The sequence below is a fragment of the Myotis yumanensis genome, unplaced genomic scaffold (assembly GCF_028538775.1).
Source record: "Myotis yumanensis isolate MYYU_CA2020_CCGP unplaced genomic scaffold, mMyoYum1.0.hap1 SCAF_3, whole genome shotgun sequence".
Lineage (NCBI taxonomy): Eukaryota > Metazoa > Chordata > Mammalia > Chiroptera > Vespertilionidae > Myotis > Myotis yumanensis.
Genome location: NW_027223754.1, coordinates 8,526,297 through 8,552,451, shown reverse-complemented (window position 1 = coordinate 8,552,451; position 26,155 = coordinate 8,526,297). Strand labels below are relative to the sequence as shown.

The following is a 26,155-nucleotide window of genomic DNA, read 5'->3' as shown; positions in this document are numbered from 1 at the left end:
GCCTGGAGCTGAAATGCATTGGAGGCCTAGATGTTATCTTTAGGGAGGAAAAAGTCAGGGGGTCTAAACCGCATGACCAGTGATATGCTAGGGGAGGATAGGTTACCCTGGAGACGAGGTTCTTGTTTTCCCAGTTTTGCCCCTTGCTAGGCATCCAGGGCTTTCTGCCCTGGTGAGTTTCTCTTCCTGGCCCATTATCCTTGCTCTGCTCATGTCTGTCTAACAGTGGACTGCAGTTAACATATAATGGGATATCTGTGTGATAAATGTGCCTCCCTATTACATCCTTTTCCTTTAAAACATGCATTAAGTCTGATAATTATTGTTAACTTCCTGGTACATTTGTAAACTTTACAAGGAAAGGGAATTTTGTGAGTAGTTTTTAAAGCTTTTCTCCCTTTACTCATTGTGTACGTCTCTATTGCTCATACTGTTTCAGAAAAAATATTTGTGTTATCTGGATAGCTGGCTTACCCTTAGTAATGGACCCAAAGCTTTCCAAGAACTGAACAAAGCTGGTGGAGCAGAATCAGTACTTGAGGACTGTGCCAAGCCAGCTCAGCCAGGTTTGGTGAGTCTGAGAGGGGGCCGTGAAGGATTGAGAAAATACAGATGGAAGAAGAAAGCTGGGTCTGGGTGGACATTGTCCTCTCTGATGGAGCGCTAACAACAGCGCCACACCTGAAAGCTGTGTCTTCATTTTATAGCCAGATTCCAGGAGGCAAAGTAAGGGCGTGGTCAAGATGTTTACAACATTCTCGTGCTTTTCAAATCTACTCAGTTACATGCACCTGAACTCTACCAAGCCCACATCACTCATCTACCTGGGACCACAGGTTCAGACCGTAGGTCAAGCTTACCACCATAGCCTTTGGCTATAATTGTGCTGGGAGAGCTTTGCCCTCCAAGCTGGGACTTGCACGTGGCTTTGCCATGAGAGGACCATGCCCTCTCATTAGTCCAAAGCTTGAACCTGTCCAAACACTATAGTCATTCTCCACAGAGGACAGTGTTTTATTGGGAAGTAACTGGAGTTTTTAGTAAACATGAAACCAATGGGATCAATTTTCTTAAAAGGAAGATGGTCTAAGATGCATATTCACAACAGGCACTCTTCTAAGCAGTGATAGTTTCACTTAAGTTTAATTTGCAGGTAAGTATGTTTCCAGAAGGAAGATGTCATTTATTTATTTTTTTTTTTTTAAATTAAATCTTTATTGTTCAGATTATTACATTTGTTCCTCTTTTTTCCCCCCATAACTCCCCTCCTTCCAGCTCCCATCCCACCCTCCACCCTCACTCCCCACCCACTGTGTTCATCCATAGGTGCATGATTTTTGTCCAGTCACTTCCCGCATCTCCCACACCCCTTTTTCCCCCAAGAATAGTCAGTCTATTCCCTTTCTATGTCCCTGATTCTATTATAATCACCAGTTCATTCTGTACATCAGGTTATTTATTCACTTGATTCTTAGATTCATTTGTTGATAGATGCATGTTTGTTGTTCATAATTTGTATCTTTACCTTTTTCTTCTTCTTCCTCTTCTTAAAGGATACCTTTCAGCATTTCATATAATACTGGTTTGGCGGTGATGAACTCCTTTAGCTTTTCCTTATCTGTGAAGCTCTTTATCTGACCTTCAATTCTGAATGATAGCTTTGCTGGATAAAGTAATCTTGGTTGTAGGTTCTTGGTATTCAGCACTTTGAATATTTCTTGCCATTCCCTTCTGGCCTGCAAAGTTTCTGTTGAGAAATCAGCTGACAGTCGTATGGGTATTCCCTTGTAGGTAATTGAGCCTCTTTCTCTTGCTGCTTTTAAGATTTTCTCTTTGTCTTTTGCTCTTGGCATTTTAATGATGATGTGTCTTGGTGTGGTCCTCTTTGGATTCCTTTTGTTTGGGGTTCTCTGCGCTTCTTGGACCTGTAAGTCCATTTCTTTCACCAGGTGGGGGAAGTTTTCTGCCATTATTTCTTGAAATAGGTTTTCAATATCTTGCTGTCTCTCATCTTCTGGCACTCCAATGACTCTGATATTAGACCGCTTAAAGCTGTCCCAGAGGCTCCTTACACTATCTTCACACTTTCGGATTCTTTTTTCATTTTGCTTTTCCAATTGGGTGTTTTTTGTCGAATCTTTGGTTTGATTATTGTACTCCTCTGGTCTGCTATTGGGTATAATATTCTTTATTTCAGTCCGTGTATGCTTACTTTCTAATTTCTTTATCGTAGCATCGAGGGTCTCATTAGTTTTCGTGAGGCTCTGCACAAATTTATGGCAAGCCCTCAAAATTGCAATTCTTAGCTCCATATCCTCCATTTCTGTCATGTTTTTTTGTCTCCGCATCTTTTATGCTTTCTTGGTGCACCCCCTTGTGGTCTCTGTGCGCAGTCTTGTTCTAGCCAAGCCTTAATTGTTGTAGTTAACACTAGAGGGGTTTGACCACCAGGCCGGCTGGCTGTGGAAATCAGCTGTATGGAAAACGTCTGTCTTCTGGGGAGGCGCTAATCCAGCCTTTGCCTGAGGCAATCGGCAAATGGCTGTGCGCAGGTTTTGGGCGGGGCGGGATCAACAGGGCGGGCGGAGGGAGCAGTTATGGCCACGCTCAGTCCCGTTCCCAGAGGCTCTGCTTCTCAGAACCCCGGCAGCCGCTGCAAACCTCGGAGAGAAAGCTGCCCTCAGGTCCCAACTGATGCCGGATAATCCCGCTTCTCCCGTTTGAGTCTGGGTCCCTAGAGACTCGCCCGGATCTGGAGCCCAGAGTCTGAGACTCACTCCCGGCAGAAAACGACAACCGCGCCCTCAGCCACCAGCCCGCTTTGCGCGCGCACCTCGGTACCTTTGTATTTTCCACACTGCGCCGCCTCTGAGCCTCGATTTGCTCTTCTCTTTCCTTCTAGTTGTAGAGTCTCTCTTCAGCCAGCCTTCCTGTGGTTCTGGGTGATGTCCGTTCAGTCTTTTAGTTGTATTTTTGAAATGGTTGTTTGCGGCAGCGGTCTCCGGTGTTTACCTACGCCGCCATCTTGGTCTCTCAGGAAGATGTCATTTAGAGTGAGAGTTTAAAAAAAAATATATTGAATGCTGACTGTGCGAGCCACGTCCTGAGTGGTTCAGGGTTCGGGATCTGGAGAAGGGCCGCATGCAAATGACAGAGACAAGACAAGACATAATAATTTGGAAATATTGGGGGCTAGGGAGGAAGCCCAACGCAAGGGGAAGGACTTCCACTGGTGCCCAGGCCTTGCCAAACTTTTATTCAATTTTGGGTGCACATATAGCCCTTAGGCAGGCAATTTTGGTAACAGACAGAGTGTCTTAAAGGTCAGTAAGTATTAGTAAAGATTTACTCTGTGACTAAATAATTGGTGCATAGCTCTGGCCCTTGCCAGGGCTCAAGGTTCTCCAGCGTTTCGGGCTCCTTGTTTACCCTTCTCTGATAGTGAAGACAATGGGTAGCTTCCAACAGCTGACTAAGTGACCAAATGGACTGTCTTGAAGACCGAGGAAGCATTTGTGAGGTAGTCCAGGAAGGTCAAAGGGTCACAGAAGGCAACCTAAAAGAGCTCCCACTGGCCAAAGCAACGTGGACAACACAATAATGTACTGTTGGATTATAATTCAATAAAATAGATATCCTTAAGTCTATACTGATATAAATGATTGAATCAATAAAGAAATGAGGAGAAACCAAGATGGCGGCATAGGTAAACACGGGAGTTTGCTGCCTCGAACAACCACTTCAAAAATACAACTAAAAGACGGAACGGACATCATCCAGAACCACAGGAAAGCTGGCTGAGTGGATGTTCTACAACTAGGAGGAAAGAGAAAAGCATACCGAGGCTCAGAGGAGGCGCAGTGCTGAAGTAAAATACTAAGGTTCGGAGTGCATGTGGAGCGGGCTGGAGGCTGAGGGCGCGGTTGTTTTCAATCGGGAGGGAGTCTCAGGCTCTGAGCTCCAGTTCCGGGCGAGTCTCTAAGGACCCAGACTCATACGGGAGAAGCGGGACTGTCTGGCATCGCTCAGAACCCTAGGGCAGCTTTCTCTCCGTGGGGCTTGCAGCGACTACTGGGACACTGAGAAGCAGAGCCTCTGAGGGCAAGACTGAGAGCAGCCATAATTGCTAACCCCGCCCTGGTGATCCCGTGGGACCCGCCCCGCCCAAGCCCTGCAGGGAGGCTTTTGCTGGATAGCCTCAGGCAAAGGCTAGATTAGCACCTCCCTACAGATCCAGGAGCCAGGAAGCCCAGAGGTCTGAGTGGGACCATCCAGCTTTAAGCTCCGTGGAACCATAAAAGACACACTCAGGAGGCAGACTCAGTGAGCACCAAAGCCCCATCGAAGCAAGTCTAGCCCCAGAGGGGTGTCTCCAGCACAGAAGTTCTCCCACCGCAGACACAGCTGATTCTCACAGCCAGTTGACCTGGAGGTCAATTCCTCACAGTGATAACTACAACAATCAAGGCTTAACCACAACAAGACTGTGCACAAAGCCCACAAGGGGGTGCACCAAGAGTGTCTACCTTAGGTAATTGGGACACTTAGCACAGAAAGGCACTCTATCGACACAGCGAAGCATAAAAAAATGCCGAGACAAAGAAACAGGACACAAACGACAGAATTGGAGGAAAGCAAACTGTTGGATATAGAGTTCAAAACCACACTTTTAAGGTCTTTAAAGAACTGTTTAGAAGCCCTCGAAAAGACTGGTAAGACCGCCAATAAATGTAGTGAGATCCTCAAGAAATCTAATGAGACCCTCGATGTTGTGATAAAGGACCAACTAGAAATTAAGCATACACTGACTGAAATAAAGAATATTATACAGACTCCCAACAGCAGACCAGAGGGTCGCAAGGATCAAGTCAAAGATTTGAAATACGAAGAAGCAAAAAACACCCAACCGGAAAAGCAAAATGAAAAAAGAATCCGAAAATATGAAGATAGTGTAAAGAGCCTCTGGGACAGCTTCAAGCATACCAACATCCGAATTATAGGGGTGCCAGAAGATGAGAGAGAGCAAGATATTGAAAACCTATTTGAAGAAATAATGACAGAAAACTTCCCCTACCTGGTGAAAGGAATAGACTTCCAAGTCCAGGAAGCGCAGAGAACCCCAAACAAAAGGAATCCAAAGAGGACCACACCAAGACACATCATAATTAAAATGCCAAGAGCAAAAGACAAAGAGAGAATCCTAAAAGCAGCAAGAGAAAGAAAATCAGTTACCTACAAGGGAGTACCCATACGACTGTCAGCTGATTTCTCAACAGAAACTTTGCAGGCCAGAAGGGAATGGCAAGAAATATTCAAAGTGATGAATACCAAGAACCTACAACCAAGACTACTTTATCCAGCAAAGCTATCATTCAGAAGTGAAGGCCAGATAAAGAGCTTCACAGATAAGAAAAAGCTAAAGGAGTTCATCACCACCAAACCAGTATTATATGAAATGCTGAAGGGTATCCTGTACGAAGAGGAAGAAGAAGAAAAAGGTAAAGATACAAATTATGAACAACAAATACACATCTATCAACAAGTGAATCTAAAAATCAAGTGAATAAATAATCTGATGAACTGGTGATTGTAATAGAATCAGGGACATAGAAAGGGAATGGACTGACTATTCTTGGGGGGGGGGGGAGAAAGGGGTGTGGGGGTGAGTGAAGAGATTAGACAAGAATCGTGCACCTATGGATGAGGACAGTGGGTGGGGAGTGAGGGCAGAGGGTGGGGTTGGAACTGGGTGGAGGGGAGTTATGGTGGGAAAAAAGAGTAACTAATGTAATAATCTGAACAATAAAGATTTAATTAAAAATAAATAAATAAATTAATTAAAAAAACAAAATAAAGAAATGAGAGCGAAAAGACAACTCTTCCTCACAAAAGAATTTCAAACTCTTCAAGTAGACACTCACCACTCCAGGAAGTGGCGAGAATCCTACCCCTCCTTGCCCTCTGGAGTGTGGGTTACACATAATGACTTGCTCCCAAAGAGTAGAGCATGGGAAGGGGAAAAAAGTAGTTTTATAGCAGAGAAACCTGTGAAACACTCTTGGCCAGACAATTGTGAACATCATCAGTGATCAGTCACATTAATAGCGTGTACCGCTGACATGAAGTGGTGAAAAGGTCACTTCACCTCTTGCTCTTCTTTCCTAAAGAATGTTACATATCTAGGATCAGACATTTTGAAATCCTCTAGTTCAAACTACTGATAATCCGAACTACAGGTGAGAAAATTGCCTCTTAAAATATTAAGTGACTATTCCAAAATCACAGATACTTAATTGCTTTTCCCCACCTAATATACTGAATTATCTCCCTTTCCTGCACTTCCTTCTCATTTTTAAAAAAATATATTTTATTGATTTTTTTACAGAGAGGAAGGGAGAAGGATAGAGAGTTAGAAACACTGATGGGAGAGAAACATCAATCAGCTGTCTCCTGCACACCTCCCACTGGGGATGTGCCCACAACCAAGGTACATGCCCTTGACCGGAATCGAACCTGGGACCTTTTAGTCCAAAGGCTGACGCTCTAGCCACTGAGCCAAACCAGTTAGGGCCACTTCCTTCTCATTAATGAAGCAATTTATTATCCAAAATAGTGTCATAAAATTGTAGAAATGGAACTTTCCAATCACACTAAAGCAGTAGTTCTCAACCTTGGCTGCACATTAGAATCACCTGGGAATCTTTTTGAAATCCTGATTTCTGGGCCTCATCCTCCGGAAATTCTATTTCTTTGTTGTGGGGTGGGGCCACAACATAAGTAACATTGATTTTTTACAGAGAGGAAGGGAGAGGGATAGAGAGTTAGAAACACTGATGGGAGAGAAACATCAATCAGCTGCCTTCTTTGTTGTGGGGTGGGGCCACAACATTAGTAACAAAGAAATAGAATTTCTGGAGGATGAGGCCCAGAAATCAGGATTTTAAAAAGATTCCCAGGTAATTCTAATGTGCAGCCAAGGTTGAGAACCACTGCACTAAAGGGTTGCTGAGTGCTCTTCACCACCAATCAGGAACCTCCACTGGAAGCTTGCTCCTGATTGGTGAAGGCCAGCTGTAACTATAGAATGCGGAGGAGTAAACAAAAAGCATAGCAACAATGGAGTTTGCGGTCTCACTATCCTCAGCCTAGGCCAACCTGGACTCCTTCATCCCAGATGAGGTGGCCCCTACATTTTTTATGAAGGCTCCGATTTTCCATTGAACCGCGATCTGTCTTACAGCATGGCAATCCAATACAGACAGGAAGCTGAAACTGAGCAACACAGCTAAAATAAAGCGTGTTCCCAGGTAGAACAGACAAATGCTTTGGTGTGAAATGGATTATTAGCCTGATGAGATTTAGATACAGGGCAATAGGAAGGTACTCGAGCACAAGAACTATATCTATGGGCAGTGTCACCTACTAGTGGCAGCAGCTGTGGCCGGTGAGGGGACCCGTTGCAGCAGGTAAACTCAGAGGATGTGCAGAGAGCTCTCATCATCAACCCCACGCTGTGGAGACAGGCATGGAGGATGGTGGTGCTTCTTCTCATAGCTACACAGGGCCCTGGTTTCCTAAGAAGGAATATTCACCACCAGGGCTGGTAGTTTGGTGCCCTACCCCGAGAAAGGTGGGGAGGTTGCTTTTCATGAGTGCCAAGTGGGGACGGGAGTGTCTTTTCAAGTTTTTCTGGAGGAAGATATTTCTGTCTTATTTTTTATGTTCCTTTACAGAATACACGTGGAAACAGGATGCAGTTGACCAGTGAAAAGTTGCCGGAGGACCCCCTCTATACCTCTCTATCCCAGGATGCTGCCAGGAACTACAGCTTCTTCCAATGCACAAAGGACAAGACTGGTACAAATTCTGATAATATTTTCACTAAAAGCTAATCGGTACACCAGAGAAAAAAGAGACAAGAAATATGAGTCTTACTGCTGTCAAGGCGGGGCTTAACTTTACAGTCCTTTCTAGCTTTCCTGTAGGAATATGCGAAATTGCGGTTTCACGCATCTGGTTAGCAAATCATTAGCGGAGAAGTTTCACGGAGCCCCAGCCTGAGTTTACATTCAGGGGTTTAGGACCCCCTTCTGGAAAAGGGAAGCCAGATGGCTTGTCTCTTAAGGAGGACAATGCCATACTTTACTTGAAATTGGCCTTTAAAGCTACCATTTTTTTCTATGGTCTTTTAAAAAATTAAATTGGGGATGGTTAGCTCATTTGGTTAGAATAGCTCTAATGAAGCCTCAGATGAAGAATTTCACTCGCCCATGGATGACTTTGCCCAAAGAATTGCACACAGACTGCTTGCTAGAGCTCCTCCTAGTGGTAAGCTGGGTTACTCTGAAAACCAACCAACAGATACTTCTTGATTGTATGAGGCCTGGTGTTAGGGCCCATGATAATACTTTATCCTTTAGCAAAGGAGGAATGAGGACTAGGAAGGAAACTAGTGTAAAGTGTCAGATGAATTCTGTATAATTGGTGACTTGAAGAGAGAAAATTCATATTGTGTTAAAGTTATAATTATTTACCTTTCTTAAATCAGACCGTTACAGCCATGCTAGTTTGGTGGATCAGGCATTGCAGCTCTTGAAGGAAAGAATAGTAAGAGGGGATGCTATGGCCTATTTCCTGCGAGGTCAACTATATTTTGAAGAGGTATCAGTCTTTGTTTATTTGTTTTTATTTCATTTAATGTTGCTGTTAGATCCTCATAGCAAAATATCTCCTACAGTTCCTTCCTTTGTAATATCAGGGAAATTCTGTCAAATTCCACAGATTACGGTTGTGGCTTCAAGTGTGATATGCTGGTATCAGTTTAAGGAGCTATCTGGGCTTTCTCCATAAAGACATTCTAATGAAAATCATTTATAGGAGACATCCTATATAATAAAAGGGTAATATGCAAATCAACCGAACAGCGGAACTACCGGTCGCTATGACGCGCACTGACCACCAGGGGGCAGATGCTCAATGCAGGAGCTGCCCCCGGCCCGCAGGCTCTGATCAACCGATCAGGGCCTGCCAGCCAACCTCTTGGTCCCTTCCCTGGGCCAGCAGGCTCCGATTGGCAAACGGGAAACCAGGGGTGGGTGGCGGCAGGGGGTGGGGCTGGCTGCCAGCAGCCAGGGAAGATGGCCCTGATCGCAGGCTAGGCCTAGGGACCGTATCCATGCACGAATTTCATGTGCCAGGCCTCTAGTTTTGGTATAAAATTAAAAATCTAATGTTTACATTTTTGCCCAAAATATTTAATATCATCTAAAATATTTTCACTCCAATGTCAGTAATACAGCTTTAGTTCTTCACTGAACCCTAGGGAAGGTGTGAAAGGGAACAGCTGTCTCTAATCCCTCACCATCCATTGAATATTTGGGCAGCTATTCACCTATACCCCACTTACTCTCTAATCTTTTGATGGTGCCTTCATTCATTCTGGCAACAAGTATTTGTTGAGGACCAGTTGTAACTGAGAATAGCACAACATAACGGTTAAGTGAAGGATCTCTTAGCTTTGCACATAGGTTTGAATATGGTTCTATTGCTTTTTTAAAAAAAAATTTGTTTTATTGCTTAAGGTATTACAAAGAGTACTACATATGTCTCCTTTTTTTTCTCCTCCCCTCCTTGACCTTTCCCCGGCTTCCCCTACCCCCCAGTGTCTTGTGTCTATTGGTTATGCTTATATGCATGCATACAAGTCCTTCGGTTGGTCTCTTAAACCCGGCTCTATTGCTTTTTAATTGCTTATCCTTGGGCACAAATCCTTAACCTCTTGGTGCCTCAGTTTTCTCATCTGTAAAAGGGGAGTAATAATGTGTGAGGATATATTAATTGTAAAACAGGGCCTGGCACCTAATAAGTACTTCATAAAATGAAGAGGGAATCAGAATGGTCCCCATTTCACAAAGGTTACAGTCCAGAAGGGGAAGAAAACGAATATATGTATAATTAAAAATAAGGAAAAGTACTATGAAAGGAATTAACTGCATACAACAATAGAGAATAACTTAGGCATAGGGTGGAAAGACCTGTTGTTGAAACTAACATTTGCAGAAAAGGAAACACAATGCAAACAGCCAGTGGAAGTGTGTTCCAGAGAGAGAAGTTTTGAGATCTAAAGGAGACCAATGTGGAATAAGCAAGGCAGAGACAGCTCTAGAGGAGCTTTGCTTAAAATGTAGTAAGAAGCCATTGGAGGGTTTTCAGTCTGTGGTGAACAGATTAGAAGGCAGGCACAGAACTAGTTCAGGGTGAAATTACACCAGTTCAGGCAAGAGACGTTGGTAATCTTGACCAGAGTTGTAGCAGTGGAGCTGCGTCCTGGATTTATTCTGGAGACACAGACAGTGGAATAATGGGCTGAAAAACAGACTGGGGAAGAGTGAGTATTGAGGTGATGACCAAGAGTTCAGTTTTTGGACATGTTATGTTTAAAATGCCCATTAGTCGCCCTAAGCGGTTTGGCTCAGTGGATAGAGCGTTGGCCTGCGGATTGAAGGGTCCCAGGTTCGATTCCGGTCAAGGGCATGTACCTTGGTTGCAGGCACATCCCCAGTGGGGGGTGTGCGGGAGGCAGCTGGTCGATGTTTCTCTCTCATCGATGTTTCTAACTCTCTATCCCTCTCCCTTCCTCTCTGTAAAAAAAAAATCAATAAAATATATTAAAATAAAATAAAAATAAAATGCCCATTAGTCATCCAAGTAGACAGATTTCAAACTAGAAACTTACATGTTCTCGAAGGAGAATTTTGGGTTGAAAGTGTTTATTTGAGATCTTCCAGCTGTATATGGTATTTAAAATAATGGAAACCGAAAGAACTTTCTTACTTTCCTTTGCATAGTCTAACTTTTCCAGCCCTCTCACATCTAAGCCCAACATTAGCCAGAAAGGAAAATTAGTCTTAACAGCTCAGTCACTTACTCATTGATATGTGCTCTTTAAAATAAATAAATATTTGTTAGGATTTTGGGGTAGTTTTTGTTAATTTTTATCAATTGGTTGATTAATGGCAGTTTATGAAAAGAGAAATTTAATTATTTTTGTGTTTTCCAAAAGCTGTTTTTCTCTGGCCTGCTCTTCCTAATAATGACCTTCCAATTCAGTAAAAGATTCTCTTTCTACCACTACAAATGATTCATTCTTTAGTGTGAGGCATTTTCATGGTGGATTAAAAATATAAAATCCCATATTAGTCCCTCACACCATAGCATGTTTGTTACCGGATTTGTCTAACTGCCAAGGAGCCTTAAAGTGATGATACAGAACATGTGGGTTTTTATAGGAAGTATGGGAGGCAGTTAATTTTCGAGAATCACACGCTTGTTTTTCCATGTCTTCTCAGCTGGAAAACCACAAAACTGAAGGACATGAGCCATAATAATAGTGGATGTTTAATAACAGCCAATGCCCTTCATAAGGATATTCACTACTATTAAAAAAATAGATGAAGCAAAGGTAGCAAAATGTTATTACTAAGAATTTATGTGGCAGTTATGCAAATTTTTATTGTATATTCTCAAGTGATAGCCTGTACAGTCCCTTCTTGACCTACCCGCAGGGTACGTCAGCATAATGTGGACAGAGGGCAGTTCCCTCCTTACTCTGTGTAGAGCAGCGGCCGCCAACCTTTCGGACCTCACGGACCACCGGTTGGCGACCTCTGGTGTAGAGGAACATATAAACTACCCTTAAGTACAAGGTAAGAATCAGGGTCTTCAGTTACTGTGAACATGAAAATGTTTTATAGATGATATTAAATATTTGGGGCAAAAATATAAACAGATTTTTAATTTATAGTGTAAGAATGGATTTTATACTACAACTAGAGGCCCGGTGCATGAAATTTGTGCATCGGGGGGGTAAGTCCCTCAGCCCGACCTGCACCCTCTCCAATCTGGGAACCCTCAGGGGATGTCCTACTGACGGCTTAGGCCCGATCCCCGTGGTTCTCTGCTCTATGCGGACCTGCCTGCCTGTCTGCTCTCTGGCTCGCCTCTGTGGCCAGGGGCAAGCAGGGCCCTGGTGTCTGCTCTCGGCGAGGGGCAAGCAGGGCTGACAGGACCAGACATGCCAGCGGTAAGGCTGAGGGGACTGGGTGCCGCCATCTTGTGGCTATGTGCGCCACCATCTTTGTGGCGGAGTGACAGTTAATTTGCATATTACCCTTTTATTAGGTAGGCTGTCTCAAATCTTCTCCGAGGCTTTGGTCCCAGCTCTGATATTTCTCAGACTTCAGGAGTGGCGGGGGAGGTGGCAGGCTAGATTGAGCAGTCGGCTAAGCTGTCATTTCAAGAGAGGATTGGCAATAGGCAAGAGTAAGAGTGAAAGCCAAAGAAAATCTTACCTAAATTCCTACTGGTCACTTCCCTCAGTTGCCATGTTTAGGTCTATTTAATTGACACTATAGTGTGTTGACTGTTGTCAGTGACTTAACTTGCAGAGTCCATAAATTTGTGGCTGTCTTTTCTTGGTTTATTTGGTGCTACTGGCTAGATTTGGGTGGGAATTAAATGGCTGGGATTACTTTAAGATAATAATAATTCAGTATTTCCTGTGAGCTTGCAGGGATGGTATGAAGAAGCATTAGAACAGTTTGAAGAAATCAAGGACCATGATCATCAAGCAATTTACCAGCTGGGCGTAATGTATTATGATGGCCTGGGGACAGCTGTAAAAGCTGTAAGTTATTGATTTGTTCGCAGTGTTTAAGATTTCATTGTTAATGGATTATCTGATACAATTGAAATTATTCACATTTTAATCATACATTTCTATCCTTTTAGTTCAGCAATCTCTAACCTGTTAGCATTCAAAGGATAGCACTAGTCATTTTTCATTTGTGTGAAAAACAAAATTTCTTTTTTGCTCCTCCTTCTTGCTATCATTAGATGCCAATAATTTTCTCTTTTAATATGCTTTCCTGTATTTTCAAAGCTACATAAACATGGAGAAAAAAAAGCTAGAAAATAAGCAAAAAATAGGATCATTACAAATTCTGCCATCAAATACAAACATTGTTATTATTTTAAATTATGTGCTATCATGAAGTGCCCCATGCAATAAATTTGTATATATAAATTTTATATAACATTATTTAGAAGTGACACATCTGGTATTTGTACAGAAGAACTTCTCTTGTAAAGCATACTGAAATATTTAGGTGTGAACTGTACTGATATCTACATCTGCAGATAACTTGAAACAAAGCAAAAAAAAATAGAAGCAAATATAGCAAAATATTACTGATAATTTATATGGTAGTTATACAAATTTTTGTTGTATATCTTTTCTACTTTTCTGTATGTTTAAACATTTTATATAAAAAGAAAGAAACTCATAATTTTTGCAGCCATCAGACAAATGTAATTAATCTAAATTTCCTTGTTAAGAGAGAGTAAATATGTACTTAAGAAAATGACATGTATTTTTTTAGTGCATCAACAAAGATGTTCAAAGAAGCATAGAATCACATTAAAACTTAGTGTAGAAATTATAATCCCATAGCAATAAAGCTCTGTTTAATATGAAAATCATAATTCAGAGCCTATATGTGCCAGATGTCATAGCTTCAGACCACATGAAGGAAATGTGCTAAAAAATAAGTTTACAAAATATTAAATTTAATTTCTAGACATGATAGATAATAGTCAGTATATAATAGGTAAGTTTTATAAACTATGCAGCATCCACACCATAAAATTCCTAACATGAAATTTTAAGACTCCTTGTTTGAGATACCAAAATTGAAAATATACTTGGCATATATGTTTGAGCACAAAGAAAATCATATTAAACAATGCTCCCACCCAAAAAAAAAAATAAGTTATGTGATGACAATTTCACTCATTCCTTAAGATTTAAATAATCAGAGCTTCAAAATTGATCTAAAATATTCAGGTTTATGTTCTCACAGTCACTTCTGCTTTTCTAATTCTTCCCAAATTTTTACTCTATTCTCTTCATCTTTGTGGCCATACCGTTATCTCTGCCCTGGCATAGGGCACTGCCTGTTGTCTTTGATGATCGCATAAAACAGGATTGTGCTTGTAGCATTGCTTCTAACATGGAGGACCACACCAGATCCCACATAGTGAACAACTTGAACTTGCTCATCAGTCATTTCAGTTGCCATCTATCGAGCACCTCTCACTGGCTGCCCCACCTCACAGGATTCTTCAACTTGCTGAGGACTCTTCCTCCCCCACCCTTTCCCCTTTCTGTGTCTTCTCCCTTAACCCTCTCCTTCGCTGATCCCCAAATGAATTTATCCCATTTTCTTTTCTTTCTTTTTTTTTTTTTTTACAGAGAGGAAGGGAGAGAGATAGAGAGCTAGAAACATCGATGAGAGAGAAACATCGATCAGCTGCCTCCTGCACATCTCCCACTGGGGATGTGCCCACAACCCAGGTACATGCCCCTGACCGGAATCGAACCCGGGACCCTTCAGTCCACAGGCCGACGCTCCATCCACTGAGCCAGACCGGCTTCGGCTATCCCATTTTCTCACACAACGTCATTTAGTCACCTCGTCTGCCTTCCTTTCATTCAGGTCACTGTTCCATGCACTTCCTCCGAAAGGTTTCCTGTGGCCATTCTTCACAGACTTGATGATGGTCTCCATTGTTACTGCTTAACTTCCTTCTCCCTATTGGGATGTAGCTCCTTAAAATTAGACGGTTTTGTCTATTTCCTCACTGCCGAATCCCCCAGGATTGACACCAGTGTCCGACCCACAGCGGAGCCTCCAGTGTTGACTGATTAACTGTGGCCCTGTGTTGACAATGCTGCTATCAGGGCTATCGCCTCAGGAGCTTTTCAGAGAACTTTCCTAGAGAAAGATCACGTCTCTCCAAGAAAAGTTATGGCTGTTAGGATAAGAAAATATTTGCCTTTGTCAGAAACAAAATCAATACCCGTTAAAAGAATATAATAACCAAGTAAGATTTAGCCCAGAAATTTAATAATTTGTTGATAAGAAAACCTATGAATATAATATACCACTTGAATAGCCTGAATAAAAGAAATCATATGATGGTTTTAGTATATTGAAAGTTCCATAAAATTCAATATTTATTCATAATAAAAACATTGAAAAATTTTAAACAGTACTAGGAAGTATTTCCTTAAAACTTCTGCTCTTGTCCCTAATTCATTCATACAGCCGCCAAAGCCATCTTTTCAAATTTCAAATCTGATCATGTCCTGTCCATCTTTATAAACTTTTACAGACTTCCATGTTGAAGGTGAAAGGGGCATAATTGGGTCTGTTCCCATGGACAGCCAGCTAGTTGGCCATTTACTTGGTGAAGTCTTTAGTTTCCAAACCAGTAACTGCCATTCCAAACCCTCACCAGGGATCCTGTCTGCCTGACCACTGCCATCAGTGGGCTTCACTAGGCCTCAAGAGGCCAGAGCACATGTCTCCATCTGAACTTGGTACCGGAATGCCATGTGGAACCTTGACTTCACTAGGTCTGCCAGGCTTCCCAGCTTTATTATATTGGCCACCACACAGAAATGTATGCCTCTCTAGTCATCTGTCTTCTTACATACTCTTGACTCCATGTTGCTTGTCCTCTCCCTCTCCCAAATGCCTTACAGCTGGCAAGTAGAGACCCCCAGATTCTCAGCCTTTCTTCAGACTACTTTCTTCATTTCCTTGCTTTATCGGAAACTTGGTTTTCCCACAGGCAGCCCTCTAGTAGAGAACCCTCCCTCCTTCATCCCAGTGTACCAGAGTGCTCAAAGGTGGAGCTGGCATTATTTCCATTCCCCAACTCACTTTCCACCCCAGCACAAAGTACCTACTTTTACGTTCAGACCAGCTCATTGCTTTTCTAGTTCTATCCATTTCTTGGCCATTGGTCATTCCCTAACATGAATCTGAAGACTGGCTCTGGGATTAGTTTTCCTCCCTGTATGGTCCCATCATTTTATCTGACACCTAAACTAAGAACTGAGCAGCAAGAAGGAGCAACCATGTAAGGCTACCAATGGGAGGGTTTACCACCACTTCACTTGGCTACCATTAAGTCCTTGCTATCCAGGTGGAGGGAAAATGGTAGATACCTACCTCATACACTCACAAAAATAAATCCATATAACCTGGGGCTCACGAAAAGTAAAACACCTTTATTTTCTCATCTACTGTGGTATGTAGCCAGCAACAGCACTTTGAGAAAGCAGTGAGGGATATTGCAATATATAAACACGTATTTGATCGTCAAGTATTATTTTCTTGGCAGTGTTTCAAGGCTTGTGTCTGATGGATGTTTGGAGGGTGAAAGCTGTGTTGTTGGTGGGCAGGCTGTCTCCTGCGCACTCTGTGACTATGTGGATGTCTTATGAACATTAGCATATGGGAGGTACATTATCACTGGCACACTTAGGGAACAGTGCTCGAAGGGAGAAGACAGCATTTGTTTGGGCCTCACGTATCCTGTGAGAATTACAAATGTGAAAGAAATCACAGCTGTTTTTGCACTTTGATCAATTCCAAAACTGTGCTGATTCAGAATAAGGCCTAGAAGCTGGGAGGGAGGAGAGAAAAATGGAAACCATATTGAAATGTAATGCAAGTCTGGCTGTGAAGTGAGGGAACTGCCTTATATCCCAGAGCTTCCGGGATGCCTTTCCAGGCAATGGCCTTTACTTCTTTCCTTATTTCTAGCCCTGCACACCCTAGGACAACACACCGCGTGGGCACAGAGTCAGGAATTATATCATGTCAGAGGGCGAATGCTTTACAACATTATTGGGAGAAAGAATTTAGTTTGGGTAAAACTAAAAACTGGGTTTTTTTGTTTGTTCTTTTCCTTTGTGGAAGGAAAAAGGAGTGGAATATATGAAGAAAATAGTTGATTCTCCATGTCCCAAAGCAAGACACTTACAATTTGCAGCTGCTTACAACCTTGGAAGAGCTTATTACGAAGGCAAAGGCATTAACCGATCAATTGAGGACGCTGAGAGGTACTTACCTGAGAATGAGTGTTCGTCTTAATCATATGCTGAAACAGATAACCACTTGCCTTGTCTTTCCCTTCCAGACTTTGGCTTTTTGCTGCGGACAATGGGAATCCAAAAGCCAGTGTGAAGGCTCAAAGTATCCTAGGGTTGTATTATTCAACGAAGGAACCCAAAGAGCTAGAAAAGGTAACGCTGATCTGTTTAAATGTTAGTTAGAATTCTATTTAGATTGTCTCACTATTTCTCTTTTAAAAGGAGGGTGATAAGGAATACGGTTTTGAAACTCTCTGACATTTCTTTAAAATGTAAAGAATGTAAATTTTAAGATCTCAAAGCTCATTCCATCCTTTACTCATCTGTGAATGCTACCTTCCTGCCTCTACCAAAGGGGACCCTGGCTGTGAGAGAATTGGTATGCTATAAAAGCTACACAGACAAACTGTTACTCCATGAGAGCTTCCAGAGTCCTGAAATAAAGCCCAAATCCTTTTTAGTGTGAATAAATGATGACATTTGATTTGAGGAACAATGATACTAGTAAGTAAAATATACTAAGAACTAATTGAAAATTAAATCCATTTAAGATTTTTACAGAATTATAATTTCTCTCATCACCATGACTGAAATATTTTCCAAAAAACCTCATAGGGAAAGGAAATGTAGGGCTGAGTCCTACTTGTAAGAGGCACAAAACAATCTAAGACCCTCCTTGGACAACTGAGCAGCCAATTAGTTTTTGAACTGATTCACATCCACGTAGCTGAGTATTGATCAGATGTTTCTGGCCCCCATGCAGCCTTTACCCTTGGTTGCCTTTGACCTTGAAAGCCCCATCTCGGTGATCCACCTGAGCTCTGACTTCCTGAGCGTCAACAGCTGTCCCTCCCCGCTGTGCCTAGTAGCAGGTTTGTCTCACAGCCCTGCAGACACTATTCCAGTTTCCCACCTTCTGGATCCTTCCGGTGGAAAATCGGAAAATCCTGAAACCCGAGAGAGCCGAACTCACCTGCACTGTCGTCAGGCGGGCTCACCTTACACACACTCTCTCTCTAAGGCGTGAAATTGATGCTAGCTTGAAATACCTTCAAGGGGCTAGAACTACTTCCTAGAGATGAATTAACAGTACTATCTTATCATTAGAGACTTTTTTCTTTCTGGTATTCCCTTGTAATTTCACCTTGTGAGTAACAAGACGAAACTGCTTTTGTAAAGGCATTTTATTGGCATTCAGAAGCATGCGGCAATGGGAACCTGGAGTCCCAGGGTGCCCTGGGGCTCATGTACTTGTACGGACACGGCATCCACCAGGACACGGAGGCTGCCCTGTACTGCTTGCGGGAAGCCGCGGAGCGGGGAAACGTCTACGCCCAAGGGAACCTCGTGGAGTATTACTACAACATGAAGTTCTTTACGAAGTGCGTCGCCTTTTCCAAAAGGTAAACAAGCTGGGTCAAGGTGTTCGCAGAAACACCGGCTGCACGTTCTGTGCCAGGTGTGTCCGCAGGACTTGCTGCAATATTGTAAATGACGGCTGTGGAGGGCTGGAAATGCGGCTAGTGCAACTGAGGACTGGACTTGTAAATTTCACTGGATTTTAATTAAGTAGCCCCATATCGGATAGTACAATTCTGTGCCATTGGTTTTCAGGATTTCAGTGGTATTCGCTCTGTACACCAGCTGAGTGAGCTTCAGCAAGTTTCTTAACTTTTGGGGGGCATCAATTGCTTTATTAGAAAAACATACTTCTGCAGGATTGTGAAAAGATTGCATAGAATGTACTTAACATGGCTTGGCACAGTAGAAATGTATATTAAATATTCATTTCTTCCTGCATCCTTAGCCACAGGTTCTCTCAATACGTAATTGCAATATAGCTTGATTAGGGCTGTAAAATAAGAATAATGGTTAAAAGACTCCCAACACATACATCTGATAAAATATTTGGAAATTTCCATAAAACATGGAACTTTCTTTTCTGTGAGCCCATGTATTTTCATACATTTACTTACCCAGCATGTACAAAAGCAACACACCAGGAAAAACAGCTGTGGCTGTCCCCTGGAGTGGCACAGGCCCATGTTGATGCATTTCCCTCCAATAATGCCCCTATGGAGCCCACGGCTCCTTCCCTCCCAGCCCCCCGGGAGGCAGCCACGACAAGGGGGGATGAATCTGCTGCTTCTACCCTCACCTCCCAACATCTTGGCTTCCAGACAGCAGGTCACGTAAAGGTGTGATCACCAATGTCCCAAATCCCCAAGTGCCCATTTGATTAAAATGAAGATTTTACAAAGTTCTTAAAATCTTTGAAACTTCACAGTATTGTCTACATTCCTATTCTCCATACCATTAGGGTTAACGTGATTAGATCTCATTTTCACACAATTCTCCATATCTGTGTCTGGGTTACATAGAATGAATTTTTTTTTTAATAGCAGCACAAGCAGGCGGTCCCCTTATATTTTTTAAATATCTTTTTATTGATTTTAGAGAGGGAGCAATAGAAACATCAATGATGAGAGAATCATTGATCAGCTGCCTCCTGCACGCCCCCTACTGGGGATTAAACCCGCATCTTGGGCATGTGTCCGTGACCAAAATCGAACCCAGACCCTTTAGTCCACAGATTGGCGGGCGCTCTATCCACTGAGCCAAACTGGCTAGGGCTATATTTTGTTGTTGTTAATCCTCACCCAAGGATATTTTACCATTGATTTTTAGGGAGAGGGGTAGGGAGAGAGAGAGAGAGAGAAACAGCCACATGAGAGACACATTGATTGGTTGTCTTCCGCAACGCCCCCCGCCCCCCACACACACCCCCGACCAGGGCCAGGGATTGAGCCTGCAACCCAGGCATGTGCCCTTGACTGGAATCGAACCTGGGACTCTCGCTGTATCCACTGAGCCAAACCAGCTAGGGCCAGAATGAATTATTTTTATTGACCATTTTTAACCAGAGATGCGCAAGTTTTTTTTAATGTGCTTTCTGGTCTTATGTGAGTAAAGTCCAAATTTAAGGTCCATGTTTAAATACATGATCCAAAGAAATAGAAAGTATATTTTTTCCCCATTGTTGAAATCTACAGTGATGTTAAGTTTAAAATATTAATATTATATGGAAACAACCTTTCTTTTCTGTTCTAGTCATTTTCTAGGTTATTGAGCCCAAGGAGAATAATCACAGGGAAGCTGTAAAGCAATCACTCTTCCCGGTATTAACTATGTTGTTTCCCTTTCACTGCACAACAACTTTGTTAAACAGGTAGAAATGGGGAAATCATTTTAGACACAAGGACAATTTGTGGACATGTTGCTTGTGAAAATGTAAACCATAACTGACATCCTTTTTATTTCACAATTTACGTCCTAACAGGGTTGCCGACTACGATGAGGAGCAAGACATCCCGACGATAGCCCAGGTCACGGACTGTCTCCCGGAGTTCATCAGCAGAGGCATGGCCATGGCCTCCTTCTACCATGCCCGGTGCCTACAGCTTGGCTTGGGAATCACAAAGGATGAAGCAACCGCTAAACAATATTATTCTAAAGTAAGTGAGCCCAAGAACAAGCATAAATGACTCCGAGGCTGCTTTTATGGTGTTCTTTCCTCCTTCGTTATTGTAGAGATCATCTCTGTCTATGGAGAGGCTGTCAGACATGCAGCCAAGCATGTCAAACTCATGGTTGGCGGGCCGCATGCCTGATTTAAGTAAATGAGGCATATAGCCCGCAGGCCACGAGTTTGACATGCTTGTTAGATGATCTTGTCAGATTCTTAGCATGATTAGAAGTCCTGTATTATTCTCTCTCACTCTGATGCTTTCAGGCGAGCACTAAGACCTCAAAGCCAGAATATTCATGCCTTCTTTCACCCAGAAAAAAGTGTGAGCCTGTATCCTCGTTCTAGTACCTTAATGAAATGTAGTTTTTCAAGAAAGTTTTATATACATGACATCTTCCACACTGAGGTGAGGAGGAATATTCATGCGTTTGCAGCAATCAGTTAAAATAAGCCTTTTCATGTTTTAATCCATGTGATTTAGTCAAATTCCAACGGATTTCAGGTCTGAAAATCTAACAACTGTTAAAAGAGGGGAGGGGTGGGTGAGGGGGATGGTAATAAAGAGTAATTATATTTTTTCATATAAAGAAAAGACAGCCCTGGCTGGTGAGGCTCATTTGGTTCGAGCATCATCCTGTACACCAAAAGGTTTTGCATTCGATTCCCGGTCAAGACACATACCTAGGTTGTGGGTTCAGGCCCCAATTGGGGTGCATACAGGAGGTAACCGATGGATGTTCACTTGTCTGTGTTTTGAAATCACTAGGGATCTTTCAAAAATTCCAAAGCCCAGGCCTCATTTCAGAGCAACTCAATCTCAGTCCCCGGAAGTGGGGCACTGTATGTACTGTAGCGCCTCAGGATGCCAGTGTTTTGGGAATCCTGGCAGGCATGTTTGCGAACCCTAAATTATGTAGAAATGCAATACACAAATACAACCAACCTTTGAGATATTTATCACTACATCATTCTGTTAGTATGAATAATAGTTGTCTTTACTTTTCAAAAATCTGAATGTTCGATGTATTATACCGATTTCCAAACCAAGTCAATTTCAGATTGCATGCTGTCCTTAGTATCTTTTCTAAATAAATATAAGCTGAGACAACGCTGGGTCCAAACAGCTTGCAACCCTCGAACGATTTTCCACGTGGTGGGAGATAATGTCCCTGTTACTCAGTTGTGGCCGTTGTATTTTATGGGAGATACTTGAACATGGAGAAAGTGCAGGTGTAGGAAGCCAGAGAGGGTCGGGAATCCTGTCATATAAAGCATGACCAGAGAGACTTTCATTCAGAGGAAAGGACCGAGGGGTCCTGAGCGTGGTCCTCCTGACTGAAAGGCTGTCCTGTAGAAAAGGAACGGTGGCGGGGGGCAGAGTTCTAGCCCCGCAGTGCACTGAGGGAAAAGCTGAGGCCACAGACGGTGCAGGGACAGGGGCTACAGTCAGGAGACCCAAGCCTGCCACCTCCTTCGCCTCAGGGCTTCTGTGAAACCAGCACGGTACGTTCTCCTGAGACCTTCAACGACTGCAGCACCGGCGGGGGGGATTTTAGCTTAATATAAAGAAGAACCTTCTCATACGACTGTTCAGGAAATGATAACAGTTTTTCCTATAAAGTGGTTGCTTCTTGCCACTAGAAGCAACCAAGCAAGTATCTAGTGACCAGGTGTCATGGGCCTGAAGGGACGGTTTCTGCATGGAGTGAGGTCAGGATGAGATCACTTCTGACGTCGCATCCCAGTTCGTCACATCCTATGAAATTATGCACTATTATGTGTCAGTATTTACTGTAGTCATAGTAGACTATATTCTTTAAAATAAATTATAGATGCTGCTGTTCATATAATGAGGTAACAATTTGGAGGCTAAATGTTCATGCTTTCCATATTACTTAATTGTAAGAATGCATATCATAGAAATGCTGTTATTATCAGTACATAAATTTCCTTTATTCTTCACACAGAAAATTTTCTCTTTTTCAGATGATAAGAGCATGGGTATTTTTAGTATGATTTTTTTCTTTTTTTTTTTTTTTAACATACGCTACTTTGAACTTCCCTAAGTAAGAAATCAGAACAGATGTGTATCTTAATTAAGAAACTCCCTTGCGCCCTAGCCAGTTTGGCTCAGTGGCTAGAGCATAGGCCTGTGGACTGAAGGATTCCGGGTTCAACTCCAGTCAAGGGCACATGCCTGGGTTGCAGGCTCTTGATCCCCAGTAGGTTATGTGCAGGAGGCAGCCGATCAATGATTCTCTCTCATCATTGATGTTTCTATCTCTCTCTCCCTCTCTCTTCCTCTCTGAAATCAATAAAAAAAAAAACCCTTCCTTGAAATTCATTGTATTTTACTATTCTTAAAAACAAACCAAAAATTGTTAAGGAAGAAAGACCCAATAATTCAAAATGTATTTAAATAAGTGACTCTTTGTCTTTTATTTTAAGGCTTGTCGTCTGGATCCTGCATTGGCAGATGAACTTCACTCTTTACTTATTCACCAAAGAATTTAGACCATAGTGCATTTCAACAAAGATCGTGTGTCCTAATACCTTCAAATGTATGTATTTTTATAATAGCTACATCTGGTTATTTTCTGCATCTCAAGTTACATTATCTTGGTTTTTTTCCTGATTGCATGTTACTTTCGTTCTTGAATTTGTATTTCATAATTTTGCAATTTGAAATGCAGCTATAAGCTCAGATTGCTGGATGAGTCCTCAGAAATCCAGCTCTTAGCCTCTAGACTGGCCTACACCAACCACACCAAATACTGAAAACCATTCCACAAAACAACTATCTTCAAACAGTGTCCCAAAAGACACAGTGCAGCCTTAGTTTTAATAACTTCAGAAGTATAAATGCTACCACTTATAAAATTTTATATATGAATTTGAATAACTTTGTCATTTTAACTTATTTAAATGTTTTAATTTAAAACTCACAAAAATATATAATAAAAAAGAAATTTAAAGGAACTTTCAAATAATGTGTGTGTTTATTTTAATTTGTGTAGCACTTAAGCTTCTGAAGTTATTAAAGCTAAGACTGCACTGAGTCTTCTGGGACATCTTATATTCTCAAGAGATTCTTATAAATAATTAACTTGGCTGATTTATGATAAACTTTAAAAACAGTGGGTTTAAGAAATTGCTTAGACTCTTGCAACTCCTTATCTTAAATATCTTAATTTAATGAGTGAAAAACTTCTCTATTCTTGCTAAGACAATCAAAGCAAGTAGTTTTCTTGGTATTTCATTTTCTACATTTTAAGAAACCTAGATATATTTAAAAGGAAGATGAAATGTGCAAAAAATCCCAATGAAATCATCAATACAGAACTATAACTAAATATGGTTAAAAATTAAATGAGCAAGAGGCTTTCTTTGTATCAGTGACATTAATGAAGGCAAAATTGACTGAAAAATTGTAGAATTCATATGCAGAAGACTGCAGTGGTATACATCTGTGAAACAAGAACACTGAAAATGATGTCTTAAGATGCCTTACTATCTTCTTTGTAAACATTCTAAACTAATGTTGCTTATTTTAAAAATCAGGTCCCTTCCTTCCCTCCTCTTCCTCTTCCCTACCTCATCCCTGCCCCTCTTCAGTTCAGCTCACATCCCACCTCCTTAATGCATCCTTTCAAGCACTAATTAGGCTCTTCTCATTCACACCAATCATCGTATTTGTCATATACTCATTCTTGTCTGGATAAAGGGCAGCAGACTTTATATTTCCTTGCAGAAGTACTTACATGCACAGGGTTTTCTACAAAAAGGGTGCCAGAAGTGTTGCAATCTCTTTTTTTTTTTTTGAGATATAAGTGTCTTAAACATCACAGAGCTCTATGCTTTGTTTTTATATTTTATTGCTTCAAATGCTTCAAACTATGGGAAATCTTTGGTAAAAATAAAGACAAATTTTCACAAGAACTTTACATAAAGGATAGTACAACAATGTTCTTCAATACACATGAATATAGGAATGTTCAAAATCCTCAGTGAGGAAATTAGCTGTACAGTATTCACAGTTCTTCATTTTAAAACAACTTTTCATAAATATTTATATTTCCTAGGTTCTTATCACATTAACAGTTATATTTCAACTTTAAAGTATTTATATTCTTATTAAAATAATCCCAATAATTAACAGAAGTGGTTTTTCTGTTGCCTGCTACAGCCTCAGTCTGCTTAGTTCACATGAAACTGGAGGGAGGTCACTAAAATAAAAGTCAGTATTGTTCTCAGTGAAGCCCTCTGTGGAAAAGAGGAAATGGTTCATGTCTATTATCACAGACATTTCTTGGTGGTTTATTTGTGCAGACTCAAACCTGGCCAGCTCTCAGTGGGTCCCCGTGAGCTCTCAGCTCAGGACACAGTTCAATAAGCAGCAATTCCATCAGCACCTGAACCAAGAAAGGAGGAGAAAAGAGGAGGAAACAGTGTTTTCTCTCTAAGTGTTTTACTCAAATATTTATGTACAGTTGGAAAAAAGTCTAGTTTTAGGCCTGGGATTATTCTCAGTGAACAAGTTACTCTCAAGGAGATGGAATCCACAGTTATTGCGTGGTCTGTTAATCAACACCACACCATCAGCAATGTTTACTGTGCCACCTGTGATCGACGGAGGCCTGGCAAACCATTTGCTTGTTGACATAAGAAAACCAAGCAGCACGTCACAGGTCACGAAGGCAGACAGTGTGAGGATGAGAACAATGCACCCACCAGGGGGATGTTTTCCTGTCTTCGTGCCACCACATTTAATAGGCAGACACACGAAGTGAAGCAGAGAAAATGGGGGCAGAGCTACAAGTAATATGAATGATGAAGAATACAGAGATTTTATGTGTGAATAGAGTGTAAAATTAAAGAAACAGCCCTCTCGTGGGCTTTACAGTACTCACATATAACAGATGCTTATTGGCTCTTGTTTCTTGCAGCGCATTGAATATTTTTATTATACCATGACGGGCATTTTGCTGTCCAACAAGGTTCTGAAGCATATCTGAAAAATTAAGTTTAGATGCTACACTGTTATTGATCAAGTGCACAATGCATAGCTATTCAGTGAAGGAGATATTACATGATATGTACACAACAAATGAAGGCACTGCCTTGGCCAGTGTGGCACAGTTGGTTGGAGTGTCATCCTGGACACCCAAGTATGTCAAACTTGTGGCCTGCGGGCTGCATGCCTCGTTTATTTGGCCCATGTTAGCCTTTGAGTTTGACATGCTTGCTGTACACCAAAAGGTCGCCAGTACCATTCCCAGTCAGAGCACGTACCTAGATTGCAGGTTCAATCCCTGGTCGGGGCATGTATGAGAGGCAACCGATTGATGTCTCCCTCTATACCCCCCTCTTCCTCTCCTGTTCCCCCCTCCCTCTCTTTTTTTCCCTCTCTAAAATCAATAAATATATCCCTTATTATAAATAATAAGGGGAGGGAGGGAGGGAGGGAGGGAGGGAAAAGAAATGAGAAAAGAGAAGAGAAAAAAGCCTATGGCCTGAGGAACATGAATGATCAGTTCTTTTCAATGTTTAAAGAGAAAAGATTATTTAGAATTTTTCAACATAAGGCATTTATACACACTATAATTTGAATACAGTGCTAC

General features: G+C 41.8%; 2 protein-coding genes across 14 annotated transcripts in view; one reads left to right on the top strand and one right to left on the bottom strand.

Annotated features, from left to right (window-relative positions):
* LRP2BP (LRP2 binding protein) overlaps positions 1-26,155 on the top strand; it is a 37,470-nt gene that overhangs the window by 2,776 nt on the left and 8,539 nt on the right. For 7 of the 10 annotated variants that reach the window (XR_011470718.1, XR_011470719.1, XM_070408189.1 and 4 more), the window contains exons 2-9: positions 7,734-7,857; positions 8,549-8,661; positions 12,572-12,685; positions 16,833-16,975; positions 17,053-17,158; positions 18,185-18,408; positions 20,346-20,520; positions 22,983-23,095. Coding sequence is in view for 8 of the 10 variants with exons in the window: in XM_070408189.1 (XP_070264290.1) it covers positions 7,752-7,857; positions 8,549-8,661; positions 12,572-12,685; positions 16,833-16,975; positions 17,053-17,158; positions 18,185-18,408; positions 20,346-20,520; positions 22,983-23,048 (1,047 nt within the window). In the remaining 2 variants the exon portion in view is untranslated. Of the gene's footprint in view, positions 1-439; positions 572-7,120; positions 7,308-7,733; positions 7,858-8,548; positions 8,662-12,571; positions 12,686-16,832; positions 16,976-17,052; positions 17,159-18,184; positions 18,409-20,345; positions 20,521-22,982; positions 23,096-26,155 lie in introns of those variants that run through there. The other 3 variants (XM_070408192.1, XM_070408193.1, XM_070408197.1) reach the window with 3 other exon arrangements.
* The window catches only part of SNX25 (sorting nexin 25), a 100,554-nt gene continuing 98,388 nt past the window's right edge, over positions 23,990-26,155 (bottom strand). For 2 of the 4 annotated variants that reach the window (XM_070408182.1, XM_070408180.1), the window contains exons 18-19: positions 25,445-25,545; positions 24,003-24,946 (exon numbers count right to left, since the gene is read on the bottom strand). In XM_070408182.1, coding sequence (XP_070264283.1) covers positions 24,866-24,946; positions 25,445-25,545 — 182 coding nt within the window. In that variant the 3' untranslated portion in view covers positions 24,003-24,865. Of the gene's footprint in view, positions 24,947-25,444; positions 25,546-26,155 lie in introns of all 4 variants that reach the window. The other 2 variants (XM_070408178.1, XM_070408179.1) reach the window with 2 other exon arrangements.